At 36.5% G+C, this 26,598-nt stretch overlaps 2 protein-coding genes across 2 annotated transcripts in view; one reads left to right on the top strand and one right to left on the bottom strand.

Annotated features, from left to right (window-relative positions):
* The window catches only part of LOC106059824 (synaptotagmin-15-like), a 289,123-nt gene that overhangs the window by 35,107 nt on the left and 227,418 nt on the right, over positions 1-26,598 (top strand). The window lies entirely within an intron of this gene.
* Positions 8,723-26,080, bottom strand: LOC129924404 (uncharacterized). Its single transcript, XM_056018624.1, has 3 exons — positions 26,070-26,080; positions 24,094-24,276; positions 8,723-9,383 (listed from the first exon to the last, which is right to left on the bottom strand). Exons 1-3 carry the CDS (start codon positions 26,078-26,080, stop codon positions 8,723-8,725), a joined length of 855 nt encoding a protein of 284 aa, XP_055874599.1.

The raw sequence follows: 26,598 nt of genomic DNA, 5'->3' as shown, positions 1-26,598 counted from the left end.
AAAACTTGATGTTAGTGGTGCATGTACGGCTGTAAGTTTTTTCAGCCAAAAGTTGTGAATATTGTCCGGTCCAGGAGCAGTCCAGTTGTGGGTTTTTGAAATAGCTGCGGAGACTTCCTCAGCTGTGAAATCCTCATCAGGCATTTCTGGTATTAGGTTGTTTTTAGTTTGGATTTCCTCGATCCAGTCAGCCTGCACATTGTAATGTAGCGGGTCGGACCAAAGCGCCGCCCAGTAGTCGGTAAAGGAGCCGTGTTTAGTGCTATCAATGGTTTGAATTTTGTCAGCACCATTATCAGCTAGTTTACGGAAGAACTGTTTTCTCATGTGCTGAAATAAAGCGTTATGCTCCTTTCTTTTGGTGGTTTCGTTGTAGCGCTTTAACCTAGCTCCCTTTAGTTTAGCTTTCTGTCTCAGAGTATCTTTCAAACAATAAGAGTCGTGCGTGGCTATCACAGTCCGTCAATTTGATTCCAGTTGTTCTTAGTATTGTCTTCATTTTGTTAAGTATTTTCGCGGAATGGTTGTTTCCCAGATATTGTCCAATTGTATCCATTTGGCTCCTCAGTTGATTAATATTGTCTTCAAGGCGCCTTTTCCATGCTGGCACATGTTGTTTTGGTCTTTGATTAATTGGGCCTAGCTCGAAGGTCTTTTGTCCAGAGAGCTCCGTGACAGCCACAGCGGCGCAATATATAGCGAGGTGTGTCTCAAACAAGTTTCTTGGTGTTTCAAAATGGTTGGCTAAGACTTTATTTATTTCATTAATATATGTGTTTGTCTCTTTCTTGACGTTTAGCTTGGGGATACGAGGCCTAGAGTTAAGATTGGTGTTTTTATAACGGTCTATAAGATTAGAAAATTTTGAGTGTAGCTCATTGCTTATTGCCGATGTTGGGTCATTCTCTTGTTGGTTGGGTGTTCTACTAATGTCTTCGTTGGTCGGCTGTGTGGGCGTGTCGTTTATGTCTGAGATGAGCTCTTGTATATGAAGCTCATGACCTACTTCCCTTCTTATCACGTCAATTTCTGCAGGGGTCAAATAACATTTTTTAATTATTACAGATCTTCTGTCTACAACATTCTGCTCTGTAAGGTTTAGATTAGGGTATAATTTGTTAAATTCCAGGGAGAGTTTTTGCCTATAACCTGGGAGAGGTTTATCATCACAAATGTTTACACGGAAGAACGATTTGATAACGTCTATATTCATTTCTCTCGTCCATTTGATCCTTTTGGCTCCTCTTGTTCTACCACCAACAGCACCTCTCAATTGTGTGGGGTGCGAGTCAGGGAGTAGACCGACCTCTTGTGTTTGGTCATGAGGTTGTGAATTGCCCTCAGTAGACACTCGACTCATTGGTGAATAATATTTACCGCCTAATTTATTTCATATTCATCGCTGTCCTGGAAGAAGCAATGGGTCCGTTCTATTTCCTCAAAATTCAAAAATGAAGATAAAAAAATGATCGTGCGTTAACTAGTTTATTTTGATCTACTGTCTCAGTAAACAAGCTTTTTAGATCTAGGTCTAGTAATCATGGAAGTGACGCAGCGAAAATGGCGTCCCTAGCCTAGGATAAGAAGTGATCTTAAAACTAAGAAAGTTTTCAAACCCAATGCATAAAAACATTCTAAATATATGCAGACCTACAACCATGTAGCAGTACTTCAGTATTTGTCAAGTCTAGAGTACAAATACTTCCTTGATCTCGCTAAAAAGTGCACTGAGTCAGAGAGAAGGAAAACACGCCATAGCTTCCGGCGGCCATTATTATTATTATTATTATGTTAGAAATGAACGAGTAGTCATTCTCTGGCGCTGCCAGGGTCGAGTTTCGCTAAAGAGAAACAAAATTCATCGTAGTCCCTTTAACAGTTTCCACTGAGGAATTTTCTGGTGATGTGGCAGGTCTGCAGCAGTACCGCCCTCTGACAGGCAACGAAGATGTTCCTAGGAATGTTAAGGGCCTTGAAGGTGTCTGTGAGGTCAGTTGTTATTATCCCCTCGGTTGATATAACAATGGGGTATATTGTTATTTTGGACAATTTCCATAGACGCTTAATCTCCAAGCCTAGGTTCCCATATTTTCTTTGTTTTTCTATCTCAGTTTTTCTTAAATTATGAGACAGTGGTACAGCGATATCGATTATGGTAGCGGTTTTTTCTTTTTTATCGATGAACAGCAGATCCGGGCGATTGAAATCTACCGTTTTGTCGGTCAGAATAGGCCTATCCCAGTACAGCAGATGATCAGTAGACTCAAGAACCTCTTGCGGAGAGTATTTATAATAAGGGGGAGTGTCCTTACCGATCAATTTGTACGTCAAAGCCAAGTGTTGGTGTATTAACTTTGCAACTTGGTTATGGCGACCTAGGTAGGCTGATTCTGATAGGGCTGGACATCCTGCCATAATGTGTTCAATCGACTCGCCCACATTTCCACATTTTCGGCATTTGTCGACAACATTGAGTTTCAGGATATGCTTCTCGTAATTTTTTGTCCTGATTACTCTGTCCTGTATTGCTGTAACAAAGCCTTCTGTTTCAGGGTAGAGATGACCTGCTTTGAGCCATGTTAAGGAAGCAGCCTTGTCGATGTTGTCCCCATGTAATGAAGCCGGAAATTTTCCGTGGAGTGTTTTTTCTTCCCATTGGCGAATCTCATGCCCTACGTCGTCCAAACCTATATTGACATCAGCATTGTGTAGGTTCAGGGGGGTTGCATCGGAGTCGTATTTCCGTAGGAAGGAAACTAATTTGTTGCTGGAGGCGAGCAGTTTTGATCGTATTTTTAAAACTTGCATCTTACACAATTTGAAGATGTTCTGCAATCCACGACCCCCATCTTTCCTGGGCAGGTATAACCTTATGGTGGAGGACTTGGGGTGTAGGCATCGAAACTTGGTTAGTAATTTTCTAGTGAGTCTGTCAATGTCATGTAGGTCGGTGTCAGTCCATTTGATCACACCGAACGTGTAAAGGAGCACAGGGACGGCCCAGCTGTTAATTGCAGTGATGAGATTACTGCCAGACAGTTTGGTGTTGAGGATTTTATTAACTCTTTGCTTATATTTGCCAAGAAAGTCCTCTTTTAATTTCTTATGGTTTATCTTGGCATTCTGGTTTATTCCAAGATATTTATAAATAGAGGCGGAGTTCAATTCCTCGATGCCTTCAAATTCAATGTTGGTGTTCGTTGCCTTGCCCTTTTTAATGCTTATGATGCCACACTTATCCAGGCCAAAAGACATACAGATATCGTCACTAAAGCATTTTACCGTTTTGATTAAGGTGTGTAATTTTTGCTCGGTTTCTGCGTATAGCTTTAGATCATCCATGTATAATAAGTGGGACACACATTTTGTACATTTAGTGTCAACCCTAAAACCGTTTGTAGAGTCTTGGAGTAATGTAGATAGAGGATTAATCGCTAGGCATTATTATTATTATTATTATTATTATTATCTATAGATTTTATTTTAAATTAAGTATCATATTTAATAAAGCTATTATTATTTTTGAATTCACTAGAAAATGAGCTTCAGCTAATAAGAACCGTGTGCCTCATGCAGTATGACAAAATTACAAAAATGTCAGGCTTTATTAAATTAGTCAGAGCAAGGCGAAGGTCTCCTCTAGTGGCTACATTCAGTCTATTTCTTTGTTTGCTCATTACTTGACAGCCCTCAATCCAGTTTCAACTATTTATGTTGATGGAAATACTAAAAGTTTCCATTGCATTTTGGACAACAGTTTTGGTATTGCACAGGAACGTTTAAATGTAGCCCAGTGGCGTCGCTAAGGGGGTACGGGTGGTGCGGTCTGTTTCTGTTTGAATGTTACATTTAACCTTTATAATATATTATATTTGTATATCAGCAAGCTTATTACTTTGTTTTTGTATCAAATAATACACTTTTACACACGTATGAATTAAAAACAAAAATAGACATACTACTTATGAAAAAAAAAAATAGAACAAAGGGAATTCCCGAACCAAATCAAAAGCAATCTCTGAAATTGTTTATGTTTTTAAATGAGAAGAAAGTTAATAAAAATGTGTCAATACCTACTTCGGTAGTGCTAATTTTGAATACATTTAATTCTTTTGTTTCAGAGTTCCTTCAATTCTTTCTTTCATTACTGCGTGCCCTTTTTTAGCCCCTTACCCCGCTAGCGCCTCCTACATCCCATTTGGTTCCCAGCGCCCCCCCCCCCCATTTTCATGATATCGCCCCCCAGAAGTCACTAAGTAATACGAGCCAAAAGTCCTAACTCTGTCTCATACACTTTTATTGACTATGCAGGCCTGAATTTATTTGCATTACATATTGCACGCCTATTTATTTGTACATTACATTCCATTATGTTAAAGTGATACCACGCTTCTCTTATATTGTGGTAATCTCTTATCTACCAATCCATTAGTTATGATATAATCTAAAGACAACTTGATGTTGACGTCACTTAGTACAAGAGAACGTCTAACAGTTTATACAACCTAGTAGTGTCCCCTAGCTTAAGATTTGGCACATATTATAGATCTAGATCTATTGTTCTTTCTCTCTCTCTGTCTGTCTCTCTCTGTCTGTCTCTCTCTGTACTTATATGTTATATATATATATATATATATATATATATATATATATATATATATGTATATATATATATATGTATATATATATAATATATATATATATGTGTGTGTGTTTTTCAAAATAAGGTATATGACATTCAGAAAATTTCTATAAAACAGGTATTGTGACTCTTCCATAATGCCATCCTGCTGCCTGACATTTAGACAAGCCCTATCATTAAAACACTGACACTACGATTATCAACTTGCTATAAGACATTTAGACAAGTTATCTTCTTATCTTATAAAATACGGACGTTATTTCAAAAAAAGAAGATGATTACGTCCTACGCGTCATGCATTTAGTCATGCATATTAACCAATGACCTAAAGTCACTGGTCTTCCTGGCTAGCTCAGGCAACCCATTCCATGCTCTAATAGCACTAGGAAAGAAAGAGTATTTCTACAGATTTGTCCTAGCAAATTTTGGTCATTATTTCACTGACACTGTGATGCTATCTGACTTTTGACAGTTCTATTATAAAGACATTGACATCTACCCCATTCAGACACGTTTTGTCACCATATCACAGATTTTAAGACATTGTCATCTGACATTTCAGATACACTGTTATTAAGACACTGTTCTCATGCTAGCTGACAATTTAGTTTGAGTCTGTCACTATCTAGAAATTTCTCACAGACGTATCTTCTTCATTGAGTCTCCGAGGAGAAGAAAACTCTTCCCAGCTTTTTCAAACAATGAAAGGATTCCACTGAGTAGTCGTTTATAAGGATTATAAAATGTCTAGGGAGATATGGAAGAAAAGGGCGGGTGAGGTGGGGCAGAGATTTATTTCTAGCTGAAGACTTGAATGAGTTGACCAGAAGGAAAGTCTGGCCTTTATAGCCCTGGGCTCTGGTCCAAGAAGTTTATACTAAACGCTAAAAGGGGTGGTAGGGGAGGAGTCATCAGTTGTTAAGGTCACAACTTAATGAGGAATCAATATACATTTTTTTTCTTTCTAGGTACAGGCGTTCATTGATAAATGAATCCTGTGATGAATTATGGGAAGCTAACATGAAAACAGGAAGTGAGTAGACGAGATGGTTTTTTGACGATTAACTTTTTTCTCTTCATGTTAATCAAATAATGTAAAAAGAAATGCGACTTTCAAAAGGGAAACATTCTTCCAAATGTTTAACGTATAAATTACTGTATGAGAACAAAAATATATTTAAAAAAAACTGAAAAAAAAAATAGGTTTGAACTTTAGGAATGATGGTTAGCAGTCTGATAGACTGACAACCTTTCTGAATGTTGCACTCTGATCAGGGCTCTATAGCTGTCAAGGTCATCTAAACTGATGTTATTTTGGATAATAAACTTCTCTCGTGACTTAACTTCTGTAACTAATCAAATCTTGAAAAAAAAAACCACAACGAACCACAAACCAAGCCCAAATAGTTTGATCTGGATTTGCACATTTTTATTTCAAACTAGTAATAAGGCTTGTCCTCGCGTCCTCAAATTAAGTAATGCAGTACATCACCTGGTTGAGCTGTGATTTAAATAACGTTGCCACCTCCGGTGCCCCCATTTTGAAATAAATCTCAATGTCCTCGCCTGGGACATTGGGGCCCAAATTACAATGAAATTGATCTTTTTCCACTTATTTCCAACAAATTTTAGCACTGGCTTCCAAAGCCTCAAAATGTCCAGTTCCGCTGTAATTGCTTCCATTAAAGTCAAGTGGTCAGTGAATATCTCAAAGATGACCGTTAGTGTGTTAATGTCAGTGTGAGTGTATATTTGAGAGAGAGAGAGACTGTATGTGTGTTTGTGTTAGCTGTCCATCCCCACACCCTTTCCATAAGCTTGGGTAATCAATCAATATCTCGAATTTCAAAATGATAAAGAAAATGATTTAAAGCAGTTCCCTTAGAGTACTAGTCAGTCTGACCCAGCCTTGTGTGGACTGGAAATAAATTAGAAAACATTTTCTCATCATTCTAAAAGTTATATAAAATAACTTGTAAAAGTAACCCTAACCCTGAAAAAAATGTTTTCTAAACATAGTCACTAAAATAAAGAGCAACGACTCTGTGTCAAAAACAATAACGACAACAAAAAAGACTTTAGATAATTTAGAAATAATAGAGGCACATTTCTTATTCCATAAGCTAGGACAAATTCATACAAGTGCTCCTTCTTCTCTAGTGCTATTAGAGAATGGAATTGTTTGCCTGAATCATGCAGGAAAACCATTGACTTAGCAGAGTTTAAGTCACCGATTAACACACATGACTAGATTGACAATAAAATGCGTTGGACGTAATTATCTTCTTTTTTTTATAGGTAACGTCTGTAATCTATAAGATAAGATAAACTTTAAATTTCACACTTTTTCACACACACACACATACGCACACATACACACATACACTTTGTCTTCAGTTAAAATATTTAACTGATATTCTGAGTAGTGGGAAGCGTGGTCGAGAGGGTTGAACTTGGCTTGGCTTTGTTACCTAGAAGGGGGCTCGAGGTTCGACACCCGACCCGGGCAGAGTTGTGTTTACTGAGCACCTAAAGGCAGCACGGAAAACCAACTCCTAGATATCACAAAAGTGATTGGACCAAAAGCGCTCTGAGCATGCTATAAGCATGAAAGTAGCGCTATATAAAAGCTATACTACTACTACTACTACTACTAATAATAATGGCTACGACACCGGTTAGGGTTAGGGCTACGACATCGGTTCGTTAAAAAGAAACACACATTTCAACTTGTCTTCTCAGAACAGGGAGGTCGGCAACTATATGTCTCTCCAACAGAGAATAAGAGGTGTACTATTATTAAAATCAATATCAACACTATTACATATTATATACGCAGGTACGCTCAATTACACATTCGAAAATTGCACTAAAGTTAAGCCCCCCCCCCCCCCCCCCCCGCCTTCCCTGGAGAGTGTCGTTAGGGAATCATAGCTGACTCTTTCACATTTTCACATTTCAGTGACTCCGCCTAGGATTAACCAACCCATTTGATGATGTCATCCGCTCAGCTTCTCTGCTGAATCTGGTCACTTAGTCATATGATCTAACTTTGTTTTTCAAGCATTTATAATGTGGTAGAAAGTTCAGAAACTAACAAAGTTCGATACATCAGCCAGGGCCGGCCCTAACCATTGCGGGGCCCTATGCGAAATGAATTGCACGCAGCCCAGTCAGGGTAGGGATAAGGATAATAAGTGAAAGTGAAGATTTTGTATTACAAAATGAAAATATATAAATTCGTCTTTACATTACATTTTTACTAAATAAAAGCTGACAATGTCGTTTAATTATTTTTATCGCGCGTAGAATTAACGTTTACCATTTTGAATGGCACTCCAAATGATAATTTTGTCCATTTTATAGTTATCAGTCGATTTTAATAATTTTAGGAGATTTCCAGAAGGCCTAAAAAAAACCTGCTTGTTGACGTCATGTCTCAACCTTTCTGTCGTGCTCTTGTTGACGTCATGTCTCAACCTTTCTGCAGTGCTCTTGTTGAAGTCATGTGTCAACCTTTCTGTCGTGCTCTTGTTGAAGTCATGTCTCAACCTTTCTGTCGTGCTCTTGTTGAAGTCATGTCTCAACCTTTCTGTCGTGCTCTTGTTGAAATCATGTCTCAACCTTTCTGTCGTGCTCTTGTTGAAGTCATGTCTCAACCTTTCTGTCGTGCTCTTGTTGAAGTCATGTCTCAACCTTTCTGTCGTGCTCTTGTTGAAGTCATGTCTCAACCTTTCTGTCGTGCTCTTGTTGAAGTCATGTCTCAACCTTTCTGTCGTGCTCTTGTTGAAGTCATGGCTCAACCTTTCTGTCGTGCTCTTGTTGAAATCATGTCTCAACCTTTCTGTCGTGCTCTTGTTGAAGTCATGTCTCAACCTTTCTGTCGTGCTCTTGTTGAAGTCATGTCTCAACCTTTCTGTCGTGCTCTTGTTGAAGTCATGTCTCAACCTTTCTGTCGTGCTCTTGTTGAAGTCATGTGTCTACCTTTCTGTCGTGCTCTTGTTGACGTCATGTGTCAACCTTTTTGTCTTGCTCTTGTTGACGTCATGTTTCAACCTTTCTGCCGTGCTCTTGTTGAAGTCAATGTGTCAACCTTTCTGTCGTGCTCTTGTTGACGTCATGTGTAAACCTTTCTGTCTTGCTCTTGTTGACGTCATGTGTCAACCTTTCTGTCGTGCTCTTGTTGACGTCATGTGTCAACCTTTCTGTCGTGCTCTTGTTGACGTCATGTGTCAACCTTTCTGTCGTGCTCTTGTTGACGTCATGTGTCAACCTTTCTGTCGTGCTCTTGTTGACGTCATGTCTCAACCTTTCTGTCGTGCTCTTGTTGAAGTCATGTCTCAACCTTTCTGTCGTGCTCTTGTTGAAGTCATGTCTCAACCTTTCTGTCGTGCTCTTGTTGACGTCATGTGTCAACCTTTCTGTCGTGCTCTTGTTGACGTCATGTGTCAACCTTTCTGTCGTGCTCTTGTTGAAGTCATGTCTCAACCTTTCTGTCGTGCTCTTGTTGACGTCATGTCTCAACCTTTCTGTCGTGCTCTTGTTGAAGTCATGTCTCAACCTTTCTGTCGTGCTCTTGTTGACGTCATGTGTCAACCTTTCTGTCGTGCTCTTGTTGAAGTCATGTGTCAACTTTTCTGTCGTGCTCTTGTTGAAGTCATGTGTCAACCTTTCTGAAGTGCTCTTGCTGACGTCATGTCTCAACCTTTCTGAAGTGCTCTTGCTGACGTCATGTCTCAACCTGTCTGACAAAGATGTAAGCAAATTAAAAGTTGGGAGAAATTATTTAATACACTCGTGAAGAATAAAGACAACTGGAAAATAATTTTCTGAACAGATTGTACAGCAGTGGGTGTATGTTGTTCAGTGCTTGTGTGTGTGTGTGTGTGCGTGTGTGTCTGATGTAGACGGAGCGATATTACATAGTAGAATTTGAATCTAATGTTGTTGACATAGTTTACAAAGCTTATATTAACTCACACTGTCTGTCTGTCTTTCTGTTTGTCTGGTAAAAATGTTTTTCTCCTATTTCCCAATTTCGGATCAAGTTAAAATTTTGTCCAATTATTCATTAAACCATTTTTTAAAAATTTACAATTTGTTAATGAAATGTTAGTGATTAATTAATTGTTCGATTTGGAATGAATAGGAATAAATACTTTTTAATGAAAAATTTTAATATATATATATATATATATTTTAAACAATTAACCAATTAGTTAATAATTTATTGGTAATAATATTTTTTTTGATATCGAAATAAAGGGAATAAATTCTTCAGAATGAGAGATGTGGATGTATATATGGATTTAGTCCCCTTATTACGTTTTGACACGCTTTTCTCCCACTTCCCATTGTCGGATCAAATTGAAATTTCGCTTAATAATTCATTGTTGATGACAATACACGAATCAATCCAAAAATCAACCAATTAGTTAATTATTCAGCACTATATAAGTAATTTTGTTTTATATAGCAGAAAGGGAGATTAAGACAGTAATTTTTAGTAAATGGCGATACTTAGTGGTTACATCCCTTAGATAAGCTTTGTTTTTAAAAAGTTTTTTTTTTTTAAATTTTAGTCTTTTTCAAAAAAGAAAAGTAAACGTCATGTTTGGAACTATTTTAAGTATTTATTTTTAATCATATAAGATATGTGTGCGGAGATTTGAGTGAAACTGTGTGAGTGTTTCATTGAATGGGGGTGATTTGACCTTCTTTATTTTTATCAATGCGTCTGTTGAAGTGCTATATAATGTGTTAGATAGCTAGTTGAGTTAGTTGGGTTGCACACTTTGTTAGACTGACAGTGAACGTACATTCTATAGTGACGACATAGACTTTGGGTTAGAGATTAGAATAGACTTTTAGAAATCAGTTACTGCTAGACTCTTGAGGGGTTAACATCGCTGTTAGTGGCGGACTAGACTGTGGCCCATTCTGTATTAAAAGTTATTCGAAGGTCATTGAGTCTTCGTTCCTGTTGTACCTGTTCATTCATGTCACGTGATGCTCATGTCTCGAACTCGCAGTTGAAATACACTCAACAAGGTGCGCGTGCAAATGTAATTACAACTATGTTACCAAAAAACAAAACAAAACAAAAACAAACAAACAAACAAACAAAAAAAACTGAAAAAAAAAACAACACCTGCCTCATCCAGTCTTCCATTCTTCTTATAGGAAGAGTGACCAGCTAAACTAAACCACTGTTATGAACTGCTTGATATATATTTTTAAAGTCTCATTCCCTCATCTCTTTACTCTCTCACTCTTTCCCTCTTGTCCTCTTTCTCTTTAGCACTTTACTGTTTACACCCACACACTATCTCTCTCTATATTACATGAAACTAAATAGCCGCCGTTCAGAAGTTATGTACTGTAGCCTCCCTTTAGTAGCCATCTTTTCATCTCAACAACACATCTTTCCATCTTTCAATCTTTCCATCTTTCCTAAACTATCTACATCCCTCCTTATATTTACTTTAGAAAGTAAGTACATTATTTCCTCGTATGTTCAATTTCAGATTACATAGAAATCGAGTTGCGTACGCCCCCTAAGGGAAACAACGTCTCTATGCAAGCATCTAACTTGAAGTTTCTTCCCTTTAATCTTCATCATTTCCGAAGCCTGTCCAGCAGCGGGCATCCCAGCTTAGATCTTCTGATGATAAATATAAACGAGGATACATGCAAATGAGTTCCAGAGGTCCTCACATTTAAGAACGAATGAACTCTAAATGGATATGTTGATTTTTTTTCTCAGATCTTGACTAATGATCTCGGTGATGCGGACACGCTTTAAAGTGACCGCTTTATACTAAGTTGCATGATCAAATCAAATCAAAGCAGACAATGTCTATTTAAGAAAAGAAACGATTTTGAATTTTTAAGGCACCAGCATCGATTCTCAATGTGTAAACTTTGTTATTCTTATTTAATAGGACAGAATCTAAATGAAACCAAATACTTTTTACTGTTTTTTTTTAAATTATTATAAGTTTAGAAATACATTAACATTCATGAAATGGCACTGCCAGGGTCGAGCTTCGTTAAAGGGAAACAAAATTCATTGAAGTTTCTTTAATAGTGTCCACTTAGAAATTTTCTGACGATGCGACAGTTCTGCAGCAGTACTGCCCTTTAAGAGGTAATAAGGATCCTCTTTGGGATGCTTATTATTATTATTATTAATATTATAATTATCATCATCATCGTAAAGTAAAACATGTTTTCAACTCTTTGCGTTGCCAGGGTTGAATTTCACCAAAAGGGAAACAATTCATTGTTGTCTTCTGAAAAGTGTCCATTGAAGGATTTTACGACTATATGGTAGCTGTGCAGCGATAAAATAAAAGTCCTTTTAGGACTTGCAATCTTTAGGGCAAATGATGGCCATCTGTTTCTACGGCCGTCGGTTAATAAAGGTGTTATGTGGCCAGCACAACCACCAACTGATTTTACTTTCCCAATGTAGTGTCAGATACCCATTGTAATGGAGTGAGTGTTCATGTTTCTATGGTGATGGTGAGAAGAAATTAGCGATTGGTTGGTGGCTATGCAATGTGAATGATGCAAGACAAGCGGCAATGTCGTAAGCTGTCTTGGGTAGACCAGACGACTCCAGAAGGCCAGAGTGAAAAGACGTGTTTTGTAGTGAGTTAGATTTGGTTCAGAATACAATTTTACATTATTACTAAAGTCTACTACATTTGTTTGTATATCATCTCAAGCTGAATTTGTCTATATTGTAATAAAACTTTTATTCAGTTTTGTTGACAAAGAAGTAATTCAAATTATTTCAAGTTCTATAAGTTAAAATATTGTTATATACTATTGGCGGACATTGGCGGACTGAAAGGGTTAATGTGTGTGTGGCCTACTGACACACATGATTCAGGCCAATCACACAGGTCAAGGGCTGGTGAACAAGGGACATTACTGCTAATGCACGCAATATGACCAATGTTATGGTCATGTGACCAAAAAGCCTTTACAGACGAGAGACAGCGTGATAGAAAGGACAGTTGAGTCCAGGACGCAAGGCGGTAAGGACAGTGTGCTACAAAGTGAGTCCTTGAAAATGTAGCTGTACGAGTCTGGAAGTAGACAGAGAAGGACTTGTAGGCAGTTCTATTGTGTTAAAGCATTGGAATTTGATGTAGCCAATTGTGCTGTATTGAGACTCTTGTTGTCAAGTTCTTGTGTTAGATGTGCTGTGTTGTGTTTAGCAGTGTTTACAGAATGTCTAAGTTGTCCATTTATTTTAACATTATTTAAATGTCCAGAATGTGGACAGGGAATTTGATTGCTTCATTTTCCATTCAAGCTGCTATTCAAATGTAACGTGTTCAGTTATAGTTGAGAGATTGTTTTTTGTGTTTGATTAGAATCAATCGCATAGTTGTTTAGAACATGGACTAGTCAAGTATCTTATCTCCCTCTATGAGAGCTCTTCAACCTGTTCACCTCTTCGAACTGTTCTTCCTTGAACCCAATAATTACAGGGACATAATTTGCTTGACCGCTTTTTTGTTTTGCAGATGGGTAGATAGGGCTTTGGGGTAAACAAAAGAAGCAAGATGAATGTTTCAGAAACAAAAAAAAGAAAAAGAAACAAAAGAAAATGATAACTTATGTTCTAATGTTTGCTGCCATGTATTAAATATATTTTCTTATTAGAACAAGACAATCATCGTTTAACTGTAAAGGTTAAAGTTCATAATAAGAATGGACTTCTTTTTAATATACATGCTTTTGATAGTCCTTTTAAACTTCACAAGGGCAGACAACAACAAACATTAATCTTAGCTAAGTCTACTAGCCAGCCAGCGAGCTTATTTAGGAGAGAGAGAGAGAAGAGACAAAGTAATGTAAAGAAAGAGGAGGGAAGATCAAGGAGGTGAGTGAAGAGAAGGGGGGAAGAAGAAAGAGAATAGACAAATAGAGACACAGAGAAAGAGAGAAAGTAATGTAAAGAGAATGGCGAAAGAAGAGAGGGAAAAAAGATAGAGACCATCTGAGAGAGAGAGACTGTGTTGGATCAGATACAGGGGGGAATTCCTTTCCCATCATCTCTCCCCCCCCCCCTCAACTCTCACAAAGATCTATTGAAAGAAGATAATAAAGGAATCCAGAAATGACGTTTGAGTGACACGCCGTGTGAATGGCATCCTAGTTTCTTCTACCTCATCTTGTCACGTGACTAGGTCCATGTAATCGTGTCATTGTAATTTTCTGGAATAATCTCAAAATAAACAGGTTTAAACAACACAAGATACTATAAAAAGGCGTTCCATTGTTCAACACAAAAATTGAGGTTTATTTTTTAAAACGTTTGACAAATTAGCTTTATTCCCCTCTCTATCTCTATTGTGTGTGGTCTCCAAATGATATATTATCGATTTACATAAAGAAACAAAATTCTCATCATTTTTATCAATGTCCCACTTTTCAAACGCAAAATATTCTCCGTCAAATTGTTTCCTTTGTTCGGATCAATACTTCATCTTCTCTTTGTCTACTCAATGAGATTAGCTCGGCCAATCAAATGTCTGTATTTCTGATGTCGTCTGCTCCACAACAATGAGCACACAGTGCCAAAGTCCTTAAAAAAGAAACATTTTGTCCGCCCCTAAATAAATTAGTCAAAAACATTGGTTCAAAATACAGAATTATAATTACCTAATTTAGAGCAAAATAAACAACGAATACATTTGTGTGGAATATTTTCTTTCTCGCAATGTAATGATTTGCACTCTTGAAGGACTTCAGCATTTAAAAGGAAAAGATTACATGAGCTGGAAAACGTATTTTTTTCTTACTGAACTTGTCCGCAAGCATGATGGGAAGAGAAATTTAAATGCTTGAGCTTCAGAGCGAGTAAATTTGCATACGTTTTCATAGGAATGTCTCTACAATTCCTCCTAATAGTTTGCCAATTCTTCGTAGGTTTAAAAAGTAAAAAAAAAAATGAAGTTAGACTTTCTATGGATTGGTATTTTAAAAACTGCTCTAACGATGTACATAGAAATTTGACAGTTTGTGCATATCATTGGGGGAAAAGTCACACATATTTCTCCACACAAAAATATAATAATAATAATAATAATAATAATAGTAATCTTTATTTTCCGTGAGGACATTTGTTTTACAATTGTGCATTACAAAAAAACACAACATGATTAAAGTAACCATTTTGTACAATAGCACACAAGATATACGTTCATCACAAAGTTGTTCTTTTGTTACATTATGTAATAAATATACAATCAGGAAGTTCTATGGTGTTAAAGATTGAATAACATAAGGAACAAAAGAGTTTTTGTGTCTATTTATTATTGTAGTCGGTGTCTTGTATTTCATTTTGTGATGGTCAAATGTTAAAATTATAAGCCCGAGGGTGTTTTTTTTTTTTATTCTTAATTTTTTTTATAACTTTCTTAGCAATGTTTTTTTCTCGACTAGGTGTCCAAATGCGGATTGTTTGTTGCCAATGATCTTACTGGCAGCTTTTAGGATTATATAAAGTTTATTTTTACTTGATGTAATCTTCTGTGTTTGTGATGTAATCTGTGTTTGTGATGTTATCTGTGTTTGTGATGTTATCTGTGTTTGTGATGTAATCTGTGTTTGTGAAATAATCTGTGTATGTCATTTGATTTGTGTTGGTGATGTAATCTGTTTGCAGTGAAATGGATTTTATTGTTTTAGACAGTTCTGAGATACTAAAAGTTCGAAATATTCGGAAGTCGATACTCATTTCTTTGTTTGGAAGTCGATACTCATTTCTTTGTTTGGAAGTCGACATTCATTTCTTTGTTTGGAAGTCAACATTCATCTCTTTGTTTGGAAGTCGACATTCATTTCTTTGTTCGGAAGTCGACATTCATTTCTTTGTTCGGAAGTCGACATTCATTTCTTTGTTCGGAAGTCGACATTCATTTCTTTGTTCGGAAGTCGACATTCATTTCTTTGTTCGGAAGTCGACATTCATTTCTTTGTTCGGAAGTCGACATTCATTTCTTTGTTTGGAAGTCGACATTCATTTCTTTGTTCGGAAGTCGACATTCATTTCTTTGTTTGGAAGTCGACATTCATTTCTTTGTTCGGAAGTCGACATTCATTTCTTTGTTCGGAAGTCGACATTCATTTCTTTGTTCGGAAGTCGACATTCATTTCTTTGTTTGGAAGTCGACATTCATTTCTTTGTTTGGAAGTCGACATTCATTTCTTTGTTCGGAAGTCGACATTCATTTCTTTGTTGTTTTTGCTTTTTTGTTGACATTCAATATTTTGAACAAATGTGATTTGATTACTGTATTTTGCGATGTTATAATTGAATTTGACATACGTCTACATGACTTTTGCTGGAACTACCACAATCGTCTCACAATGTTTTTTTTTCACAGACCTATAAGTATATTCTACAGATGGTTTCTTTGTATTAATTAAAGAACTAAATATTTAGATGTGGGCCTACATGTGCATCTTACGCACCGTCAATGTAGAAATCTTTTGCTAGTCTGTTCATAGAAGGACTTGATTGTGTAGATCTCACTGGAAAACACTTTCAATAATTAAAAATTACAAAAAATTAACAGAATGAAAAATTACAGACCATCATTAGCTCATAAAGAAGGAACTGATTACAAAATTATTGGTTTAAAATTGTACTTCATTAATTAATTTAAAAGTGCGTAAGACATTTTGGAATTATTAACCAAAGCATTGAATCTCTACACGACGTGCGCATTTGATATATCCAGCCAATCAACTGGTTCTATAAACACGCGTTAACATTGACAATTAAAATAAAATTAATGCATAAATAATTTAGATCTACGTCCAATACATTTTCCTTCTTTCTTTTTTTTTTTTAAGTTTTTTTTTTTCATTCTTCATTTTAACGGGCTTGACAATCAGCTAGTAAAAATGATTCCAAATTGAAGATATTGCCATGACAACCAATATTGAATATAAATAATGGAAACTCATTGGATGGATAAACGATAAGAGGATGTTCAAGTGAATATGTTAAATTGGTGGGGGGTGGGGAGAGTGAGGGTCACCTTCAGACGACGAGGAAGAGAGTGTCTTGTCTGCTTGTAATCCTGGCGAGAGCCTATCCTACTTTAAGGTCCATCTGGTGGCTATCTTTCAGTAGTAGACACGCATTCATTATTGACTTCAACGTAACAAATAAAAGGTCAAACAAACCCCAAAGCTTTAAGTAAATCGTTTTGATTGAAGTAGTGGTCATCGAGTTAAACGCAACCATTCGACGTATAACTTCTGCTGGACTTCTAGAACAGAGACCATAAAGCGGATGCTTCAATGCCGAGGGCAGTTTGGTTGGCTATGAGCATGACGGTCTTTCGGTGAAATCCCGCATGCCAACTGGCAACATGACCCCAATCGCCGCTATCCTCCGACATTGTCCTTGCTATTTGTCTGTGAGAGAGGACATCCTTTGGTTCGAGAGCTGGGACAAGACCAACTAGGGAAGAAATATACTTTAGGCGATTTTGAGAGAATTTTGGTTGCACGATGCCGCCACTGCAGAGAGGACGAAAGAATCAGTTGAACAAGTTCATGTAGAATGGGTATTGTACGTAAAGGGACAATGTTTGGAGAGAAAGAACTGGTGCATGGCCGGGGTCAGGTTAATGATTGCAAAGGGACTGGGAGGTCTAGGAAATGTTGTGCTCTAAGGAAATATTCTTAACATGTCTTTACACCACAAAAGGATGTCATCTATACAATGTTTGAAAGTCTGGGAGATTCTAAAGCTTCCTCTTATTTTTAAATCTTCACTATTTTAATGAAAGTTGCGACAGTCTTAAAACGTTTTGTGTTTAAATGTGTTGTGTTCAAATGTCTTGTGTTTAAATATTTTGTGTTCAATTGTGTTTAAATGATTTGTGTTTAAATGTATTGTGTTCAATTGTTTTGTATTGAAATGTCTTGTGTTTAAATGTCTTGTGTTCAAATGTTTTGTGTTCAAATGTCTTGTGTTCAATAGTTTTGTGTTGAAATTTGTTGTGTTGAGATGTCTTGTGTTTAAATGTCTTGTGTTCAGATTTCTTGTGTTCAAATGTCTTGTGACAATTTGACGTTAGGTTTACAGCTAATACCAGGAACCCATTAGAAATGTGTGGACTTCAAATGTTACCTTAACTGGAATTTGAACATGATTTCCTCTGTTCGGAAACCAAGCACTTCTTAGCTCCGTCCCTCCATCATGATACTAACTTCGTAGGCCAGCAAGCAAAAAACATATTACGAAATGAAACCGAAGCAAGACTTTCCCATATGGATTGACACAAAAGATGCTAATGAATGCGGCTAATTTTGATGTGTTATCTACGTCAATTCAAGTGTTAACTTCAAAAAAATAACTTTTATAATTAGATCTAAATGTGGAACAAAAAAACTTCAAGAAGGCGTCCATGCACTATAGCCATTTAACATTGCACAAGAGATCATACAATTAATAGAATTTCCTTTTTTCCACCCTCGCCATTACAAGAAACATTCCCAAGGGCCAAGACAGTAGACTTACAATGAGATATCACACGGGGAATAGCATTTAGGAATGAGAACTTATAGGAACAAGAAATTGCTATTTATTGTGGGCATCTTTTAAACAATGTCCACATTTATACATTTATGTATATATATTTTAGCTGTGACACATTTTTCATTACATAGCTGCAGCTAAGTTTGACCTTTTTTTAAAAGATTGCTTTTGTTTAGCGCAACTTTCAGACTAACTCGTTTTTGTCAAATTATTTTAGTATTTGGAGAGATGAGGTATCTGGGAGGGTGACCTACCAAGGTTAAGGAGCCACTCCTGCCCAAAGTTTACAGGCTTAGACGCCAGTTACTCGCCTTTGCCCCTTCTCCTGTAAGTGATATCATTTCCCCTGGAACTAATCTTTGAGCTACACGTGAAGACCGGAAGTTGGACTGGTTGAATCACTGGATGTTTTCTTGGCACTTATATCCATACTTTTCAATAAGTACAATAATTTGACAATGTATACTATTTCTGTTGTGTATATAAATATCTATAATATAAATCACAGTTTATATATTCACAATATGTCTGCTATAGCTCTGTTGTCTATATCTCTTGTCTATTAAAGTGAAGAACTGCACAATTACTGCCCACATAAGCTGAATACTGCCCACATAAGCTGAATACTGCCCACATAAGCTGAATACTGCCCACATGTAAAACAATTTCATTGACAGAACAAAATGTATGAATTCTCACTGGCTCATTGATGAAATAGTTGATTTCTATTTGATTGGTTCATGTATTTCATGTATTGCCTTGGACAATGAATAATTGTGTAAAGTTTCAACTTGACCCGAGCATGTAAAGCGTAAGAAGTAACGTGCCCTAGATGTGTACAAGACAGACGGGAAAACAGAGTGAGTTGATATAAGCTTTGTACAAACACAGACTCGAGATCATCAAATACATTCCCTTTTCCAGAGGCGGCTTTTTGGGGGTGGAGAACAGGGGCGACCGCTCAAGGCTGCGTCTCAGGGAGGCCCCATGAAATGGAAATTCCATTGTCGCCATTTGTCCATCCTACAAAGGTGTGGAGGTTCTGGCACGGGACTGGACGTACCGAACGACTGGACAGAAGGGACAGGTCAAGGTACAAATATAAGTGTGTTTAAAATCACACACACATCTGGTATTTATCGGGAAAAATACATGTAAAGTCAAAGATCTATTCAAAAGTTCGTGTTTGTTGACATCCGGTGCGAGAGTTAGAGGGAGAGAAATCAATTCTCCGTTACACTGTTACAACATTGTGCTCGAGAGTTATTTCTCTTGTAACTCGATCTTGCTGACAGACGCCTTGAATCTTGTACAGCAATCAATGCAGCGCACTGTAATCTACACAAGCAAGCGAGAGAGGGAGAATAGAAAGAGAGTGAAAGAGACAGAGGGAAAGAAGAAAGGAGGGAGTGAAAGATGTGAGGGTGGACTTCTGCAAACAATTCTTTAAACTTATACTCCTCCTGCCGCATCACTTTTCACGTTGATTATCTAATGACTGGAAAATGGAGTCATACTTGTGAACATCACTGACTCAACAATTTAATGTATTCTATGTTTGATAATCATTCTGTCCGAAAGTAGTTTTCATGTTTGTCGTTGTATCCGACACATATAGAAGGAAATCAATAAATAGCAGGATCTTTAGTGTCTCCGGTGTACAGAATACGGAAGTATTGATAAGCAAAGTATTTCAAGAAATACATCAAAGGTCTCGATCCTGCAAGAAGTAATGTCGACATGTTAGCCACTGAGCTATTCAAGTACTTATAAAAAGAGAAGGTCTTATCTATTGTTGGTTCCAAATTTTGGCAAACGATCTAATTCTCTATACAAGCCTTAACTCCCCTTTGTTTGGTACTTTTCTAACTAAAACAAAATGAATTAATGAAGATAAAAAAAGACAAAAAAAAAAAAAAAAAAATGACTGTGATAAACTGAATATTTTTTGGCGCTCGTATACATTTGGGAGAGGTGGTATCTGGAAGGCTACACTTAGTGCTAAACCAAGTGACTCAATGGGAAACTGAAAGGTAAAGAGAGGAGAAAAAATGAGAGAAACGTTTGAAGTTAGAAAATATACACTCTATGACCCGAGAGAGAGAGCGAGAGAAGTAGAGAGTGAAAGAGAGAAAGAGAGACAAAAATAGAGAGAGAAAGAGAAAAAAAGAGAAAGAGAAATAGAGAGAAAAGAGAGAAAGAGAAAGAGAGAGAGAGAAATGAAAGAGAAAGAGAGAGAGACAGAGACAGAGTGAGAGAAAAAGAGAGACAAAGAGAGATGCAGGGGGAGAAAGACAGAGAGAGAAAGAGAGAGAGAGAGAAAGAGAGAGATAGAGAAATGAAAAAGAAAGAGAGAGACAGAGAGAGTGAGAGACAGAGACAGATGGAGAGAAAGAGAAAGAGAGAGGCATGGGGAGAAAGACAGAGAGAGAGATAGACAGAGACAGGGGGAGAAAGAGAGACAGACAGAGAGAGAGACATTTCAGCATCTCGTGTCTATATATAGTGTATCACTTCCTCTGATAGAAATAGGACCGCACCAAACATGATTAGATGACTTAGTGACAAAAATAAACAATCGATAACCAAGCTTCTCATTGAGTAATTGAGCACACAGATCGTAATACTTGTCAGAGACTTGACCTCATCTCTTACACAGACAAGAGGAGGAAACAACATTAAAACAACAAGTGATGGTCATAGTGACTGATTTTACTTTGGAAAAAAGGGGGGGGGGAAATGAACGTATAATTAATAAATATAGATACATAGAAATAACTCAGTACATATAAAGCATACTAACCAGAACCCATCAAGGCGTACTCGTTTTGGGTGCTAATAACCTGCTGCTTTTTTTTAACGGCCCCCGAAATAGATAGTGATTTTGTACTTTGTAAAGTATGAATAAAATGCAAAGACGAATTTATTTTCTAATACAAAATTTTAAAATCTTAATTTTCACTTATTATCCTTATCCCTACCCAGAATGGGCCCCACGCAATTCGTTTCACATAGGGCCCAGCAATCTGTAGGACCGGCCCTGATTCAACTCTTAACTTCGTGGAAACGTGTGGCTGGGTGGGTGCAGCCTGGGTGGACACGGATCTCGAAAACGGATCTAACGATTTTCCTACAAATTTGACAGCTTCTAGCTACTAGCTGGTAAACTTTAATTTGATCATTATAATTTTGTTAAAGTAAAAATAAATATTTTAATTTGTCTAGAGAATGGGAAAATGTTTATCTTGGACGGACGCTTGTTTCCGCATTCATTGAAGAGTTTTAATAAATTTATGTTCAGGAAAAGTTTTTATATCTAGATCTAAGGGCCTATATTATAAACATTTAATTTCGCTTAACCAGGATTCTTTCTCGCAGGAAAAAAAAAGGAGAGGGGGGGGGGGGAGGATAGGTTGGGTTTAAAAAATGTTCTATCGTATTTTAATCACCCAGATACCCCCTTCTTTCTCCCCCACCCCTTTCACAACTGGTCCAGATAGGGGAAAGGATCATAGCGTATTGAGAAAGCTAAAAGCAAGAAATTGCGCTAAAAAAAAACTATTGGTAAACATATTTCTAATCGCACAGATTCATTATTGATAGTTAAGATCTATTACTAATTTAATTATATAACTGATCCGAACTAATTGAGACAGCTACGCTTAATATAAGTGTTGTTTAAAAAAAAGTATTTTAGAATGTTTTTCTTATTTAATATTGTAGATTAGCTTTGATTAAAGGCAAACTCCGATGGTTTTTCAAATTTGAGTTATTGACATATTTAAATTCTGCGTAAAAAGTTGTAATAGTAAACATTTTACCATTTTTAGCGGCCCCCGAAAGGGGAAAAGACGCTAGTAGTTTTGTGCGAAATGTCTGTCCGTCTGTCCGTCCGTCCCGTTTAGATCTCGTAATCTAGAAGAGATATTGAAAATCCGACTTCACAATATTTTAGACCATTCAAAGTTCTGATGTAACGGCTACTTTTTTTTTTCCTGAAAGCGAAAATTCTAATTTTTAAAATCAATTTATGCAAGCAGTTTTTTATAAGAAAAAGCTAATTAGTATGCATTATATGTTAGACCTAATTAAAGACGAATAGTAATCTTATAAACATTATTTTGGTGAACATTTTTTCAATATAGCGGAAATTTTTTTTTTTTTTTTTTTTTTGAGGATTTGAATATGAGATTGAGCCTTTTCAAAACAATTAACTTATTTAGTTCGAACCGAGGGTCCCGGGTTCGAATCCTGGTGAAGACTGGGATTTTCAACTTCTGAGTCTACCCAGCTCTAATGGCTACCTGACATTAGTTGGGGAAAAGCAAAGGCGGTTGGTCGTTGTGCTGGCTACATGACACCCTCGTTAACCGTAGGCCACAAAAACAGATGAACTTTACATCATCTGCCCTATAGACCACAAACTAGTTAGGCCAGGTTCACATCTAACTTTACATTCACTTTCACGTATCCTTTGATCTGCGGGACGGTTGGGGCACTACACAAGATCTGTTAACCTTCTTTCTCCATTCTTATCTCTCATTTGTCTTTGATATAATTTCATTCGGATGTTCTTTCTGAAAATATTGAAGCCTACCTGGGTGGACCACTGGTCGTGCGGTTTGCGCGCTGGACTGTCGTTTGGATTTATCGACGATCGAAGGTTCAAACCCTGCCTGCTCCCATCCCCCGTCGTCCTGCGGGAGGTTTGGACTAAGAAGTAAACTATCTTCAACTCTGAAGGATTATCCGAATTATGTAAAACATTTTACTTCGGGGGCCGATTTTGAGTTAGTGTTTCCACACAAACTGTCTTTTGTAACCTTGTTTATTTAAATGCTTAGAAACATTTATATTTAATAAATTAGACAGTAAATTCTTGACATCTCAAAAAAACGGGGTTCTTTGAGATTTTGTTTTTAGGTTAGGCATACGTCACTTCCATCAACAATACTGAAAGGGAAACGAGATTTGACCAATCGTATCGCTTCATTCTTACAGTAGCTGTTAGGCTTATTGACAGCCTAGTGCCCTAGTCAAGCGCTATGGTACAGTTATATAAATAGATAAATAGATTTAAAAGCATTAGGACAACTAACTCGAGAAAAAAAGTAACATTTTCATCTAAGCCCCTCCTTGTCTCAACAAGTAAATAGATCGTGTGTCTGACTGATTTGAACAAACTGGTCAGTGTAAGGCTAGTCTAGACTACGTGTAGTCAGTCATGACAGGACAACCAAGCGATAGTGTTTGTTGTGTGTTGAGTGGTCAGGCGAGATGATACACACTGCCGTGGTTAGTCAAGCGTGTAAATCTCCTTTAACACGCATTTTATCTTTGCTTACAAGATCTAGATCTAACTGCATAGACGAAGATATATCTATCTTTTACGAGAATGTAAAAGTAACTATATGGTCTCCCGTTATACAATAAGTGAATAGATTAAATGAATAGGTATGTGTGACGTCACATAGAAACCCGGTGAATGTCTGACTGTTTTGGATGCGCAGGAAAATTACGTCAGAAAAACATCAACTACTTAGTTATTATTGCAAATAAAAAGAAAATAATAATATATTCATATCTGTAAATCAAAACACATATTATATCAAAAATAGTCAAAACCATCGGAGTTTCCTTTTAAAGGACAATTATATTATAAAATACATGTGCTATGGAATAGTCAAGCTTATCATAATCATCGTATAATTATGTTAAACAATTGTATTTGATAAAGTGCATTGGATATTTGGATTACAGTGGATAAAGGCACGGTGAGAACATTCATCCACCTGGCTCGTCTGTTTAGGCTTCACATTTCTGCTTCGTCTTATCCAGTCTTGTCACGCGTGTCAATGGGCAGTAGTACCAGGGGTCATCATGAACTTTCTCCAATCGATTGACCAGTTTGTCCATCACTTTGTCCACTCGAGACCAATTGTGTCTGCTCAGTGTTGACAAAGGTCGAAAAATTAAATCACCGCCGGTCAGCAATGAGTTACCATCACCACCATCACCACCATCATCACCACCATCACCACCGCTAGCGCAACTACATTTAAAAACTGGGACTCACCGATGTGTCTTTGCTTTTCACCGACCTAGAAGATTGTTGGTGGCTGCGGTGTTATATTGACCTCTAAATGACCTCTACGTGTAGACCTTTGTTTCCACAACATTACTTGATTACACTTAATATCCTTTTGATTATCAGTTACCTCAACTGAAAACCCTAGTAAGGAACATTCAGGCCACAACTAGATGAATCTGTTCTTTGAAGAATGACTTTAGACAGTGAGTCATGTCTTACAATATGACAAAACCAGCACAGCTTTCGACTCTTCACAGTACAGTTTTTTTTTTTACAATTAGTTTGTATTTCCGTGTAGTATATTGATATGGTGATTAAAAAGTAAAGTTTAGTGATAAGGTTTTTTTTTTATTAATCAATAGATGAATTTCAATTTTCAATTCTATAAAATAATGCACACGTTTCACTTTATTTACAATACATAAGACTATATTCAAGGCTCGGTAGTATCGCTCTGCAATTTGTAAGGGAAATAACCTCGTTTTTGTTTAGATACTCTAAGTAAATACTGAGTTATTGCGAAATAGATCGTTAAATGATCCATCCAAACATATAGACATTTAAATAGTGACAGATTTGTTGATATTTCAATTTGGGGGTTTAACCTGCCCCTTAATGATTATAAATTTATTAATCATACAAGCCTTCGAAAGCGAAGGTATTTTCATTCTTAATCTAGCCATGTCTGAGATTAAAAGGGGCCTCGCGATCTGTTTTTATCTAATTATTATTTAGAGCCAATTAACAATTTTATTTGATTGACCACAAAGTATAAGTGCTACAAAGGCAGTCAAATTACAAATAATAAGATATGCATGACTAAATCCATGACGCGTAGGACGTAATCATCTTCTTATTTGAAGTAACGTCTGTATTATATAAAATAAGATAATAGTATACAAATAACATACTCAAAAAAAAATCAAAATGAAAAGAAAAGAAATGTAATAATGGTGTAACTGGTACATTACATTATAAATTATAATAATAAACAACGGGCTAGGCTATCTGACTTCATATGTTGAGACCAGCTATAGATCTAGTTACTAGGATTGTTTAATAATTCATTTTGAAATTTAAGAAGCTTTTTTAACTCGTGAATATTAACGTAATTAGTATCAATCTTTTTTTTCCCGTAAGAGTACTCCACTATTCTCTAGGATTCCTTCCATTCGATCTTTATATACTATTTTTAGCGGCCCCCGAACGGGGAAAAGACGCTACTAGTTTTTTGTGAAATATCTGTTCGTCTGTCCCGTTTAGATCTCGTAAACTAGAAAAGATAGTAAAAATTTGACATCACAATATTTTAGACCATTTAAAGTTCTGAAACAAAAAATCTTTTAAATCACTTATGCAAACAGTTTTTTAAAGAGAAAAAGCTATTTAGTATGCAATACAAGTTAAGCCTAATTTAAAACAAATAGAAATCTTGTAAACCACATTTTCTTTAACAGATTTTATTTTATAAGCAGAAATACAATATTGTCATTTTGACGATTCGAATAAGACAGAAGCCCAACCTAATTCGACCAGCGGGCTATCTTATTTTCCGACACTCTTGTGGCGGGCCACATGACAGAAAAAAGAAAAAAAATGAACTAAAAAAAATGAAATTGACTTTAAACTAATTTTATCAGAAACCCATGGATGTAGTACTAATTAATGGGATATTGGAATTTTTTTTTTTCAGGCGACGGAAAATGGCTTCATTTCTCTACTTCAAATGTGAGCAGCATTTGAGCAAGTCTTACCACCGACTCATTTTCTTGTCTCTTTGTGTTCAATATTCCCATCAATACCGCCATATTTGTTTCATAATGCTGTTCATATGTGTTTTTGTGTTTAAACAGCCACACGTTCTTTATACAACAAATATGTTGGCTTATTATCATGTTCCACAAAAAGTAAAGATCCGTTCACTTTTCCTGGTACATTTTCCTAGTGATGGGCAAAAGTTAACTAAAAAGTTAGAAACTTTTAGCTTAACTAAAAAAAAAATTTGTTAAGGCCATTGTTTAACTAGAAAAAAAGTTTAGTTAAAATCGTAGTTTAATTAATTTTTTTTAAGTTACTAACTAAAAAGTTTAATTAAAATTTGTAAAACTTGTCAACATGTGGTCAGGGTTGAAACGCACTCCGTTTTCTGGTCCTGATATCAATAACTTTGATTATCAACAAAAAAAAAAAATGATGCAGTTAACAACTATTTGAAGAGGGTAAAGTAAGATCCTGGTAGAGGTTATGGGAGTTAATATTTGCACTTGAAAGTAGCTGTATTAT

The sequence above is a fragment of the Biomphalaria glabrata genome, chromosome 2 (genome assembly GCF_947242115.1).
Source record: "Biomphalaria glabrata chromosome 2, xgBioGlab47.1, whole genome shotgun sequence".
In the NCBI taxonomy this organism is placed as follows: Eukaryota; Metazoa; Mollusca; class Gastropoda; family Planorbidae; genus Biomphalaria; species Biomphalaria glabrata.
Note: the sequence above shows the minus strand (reverse complement) of the source record. Positions and strands in the feature narration are given on the sequence as shown.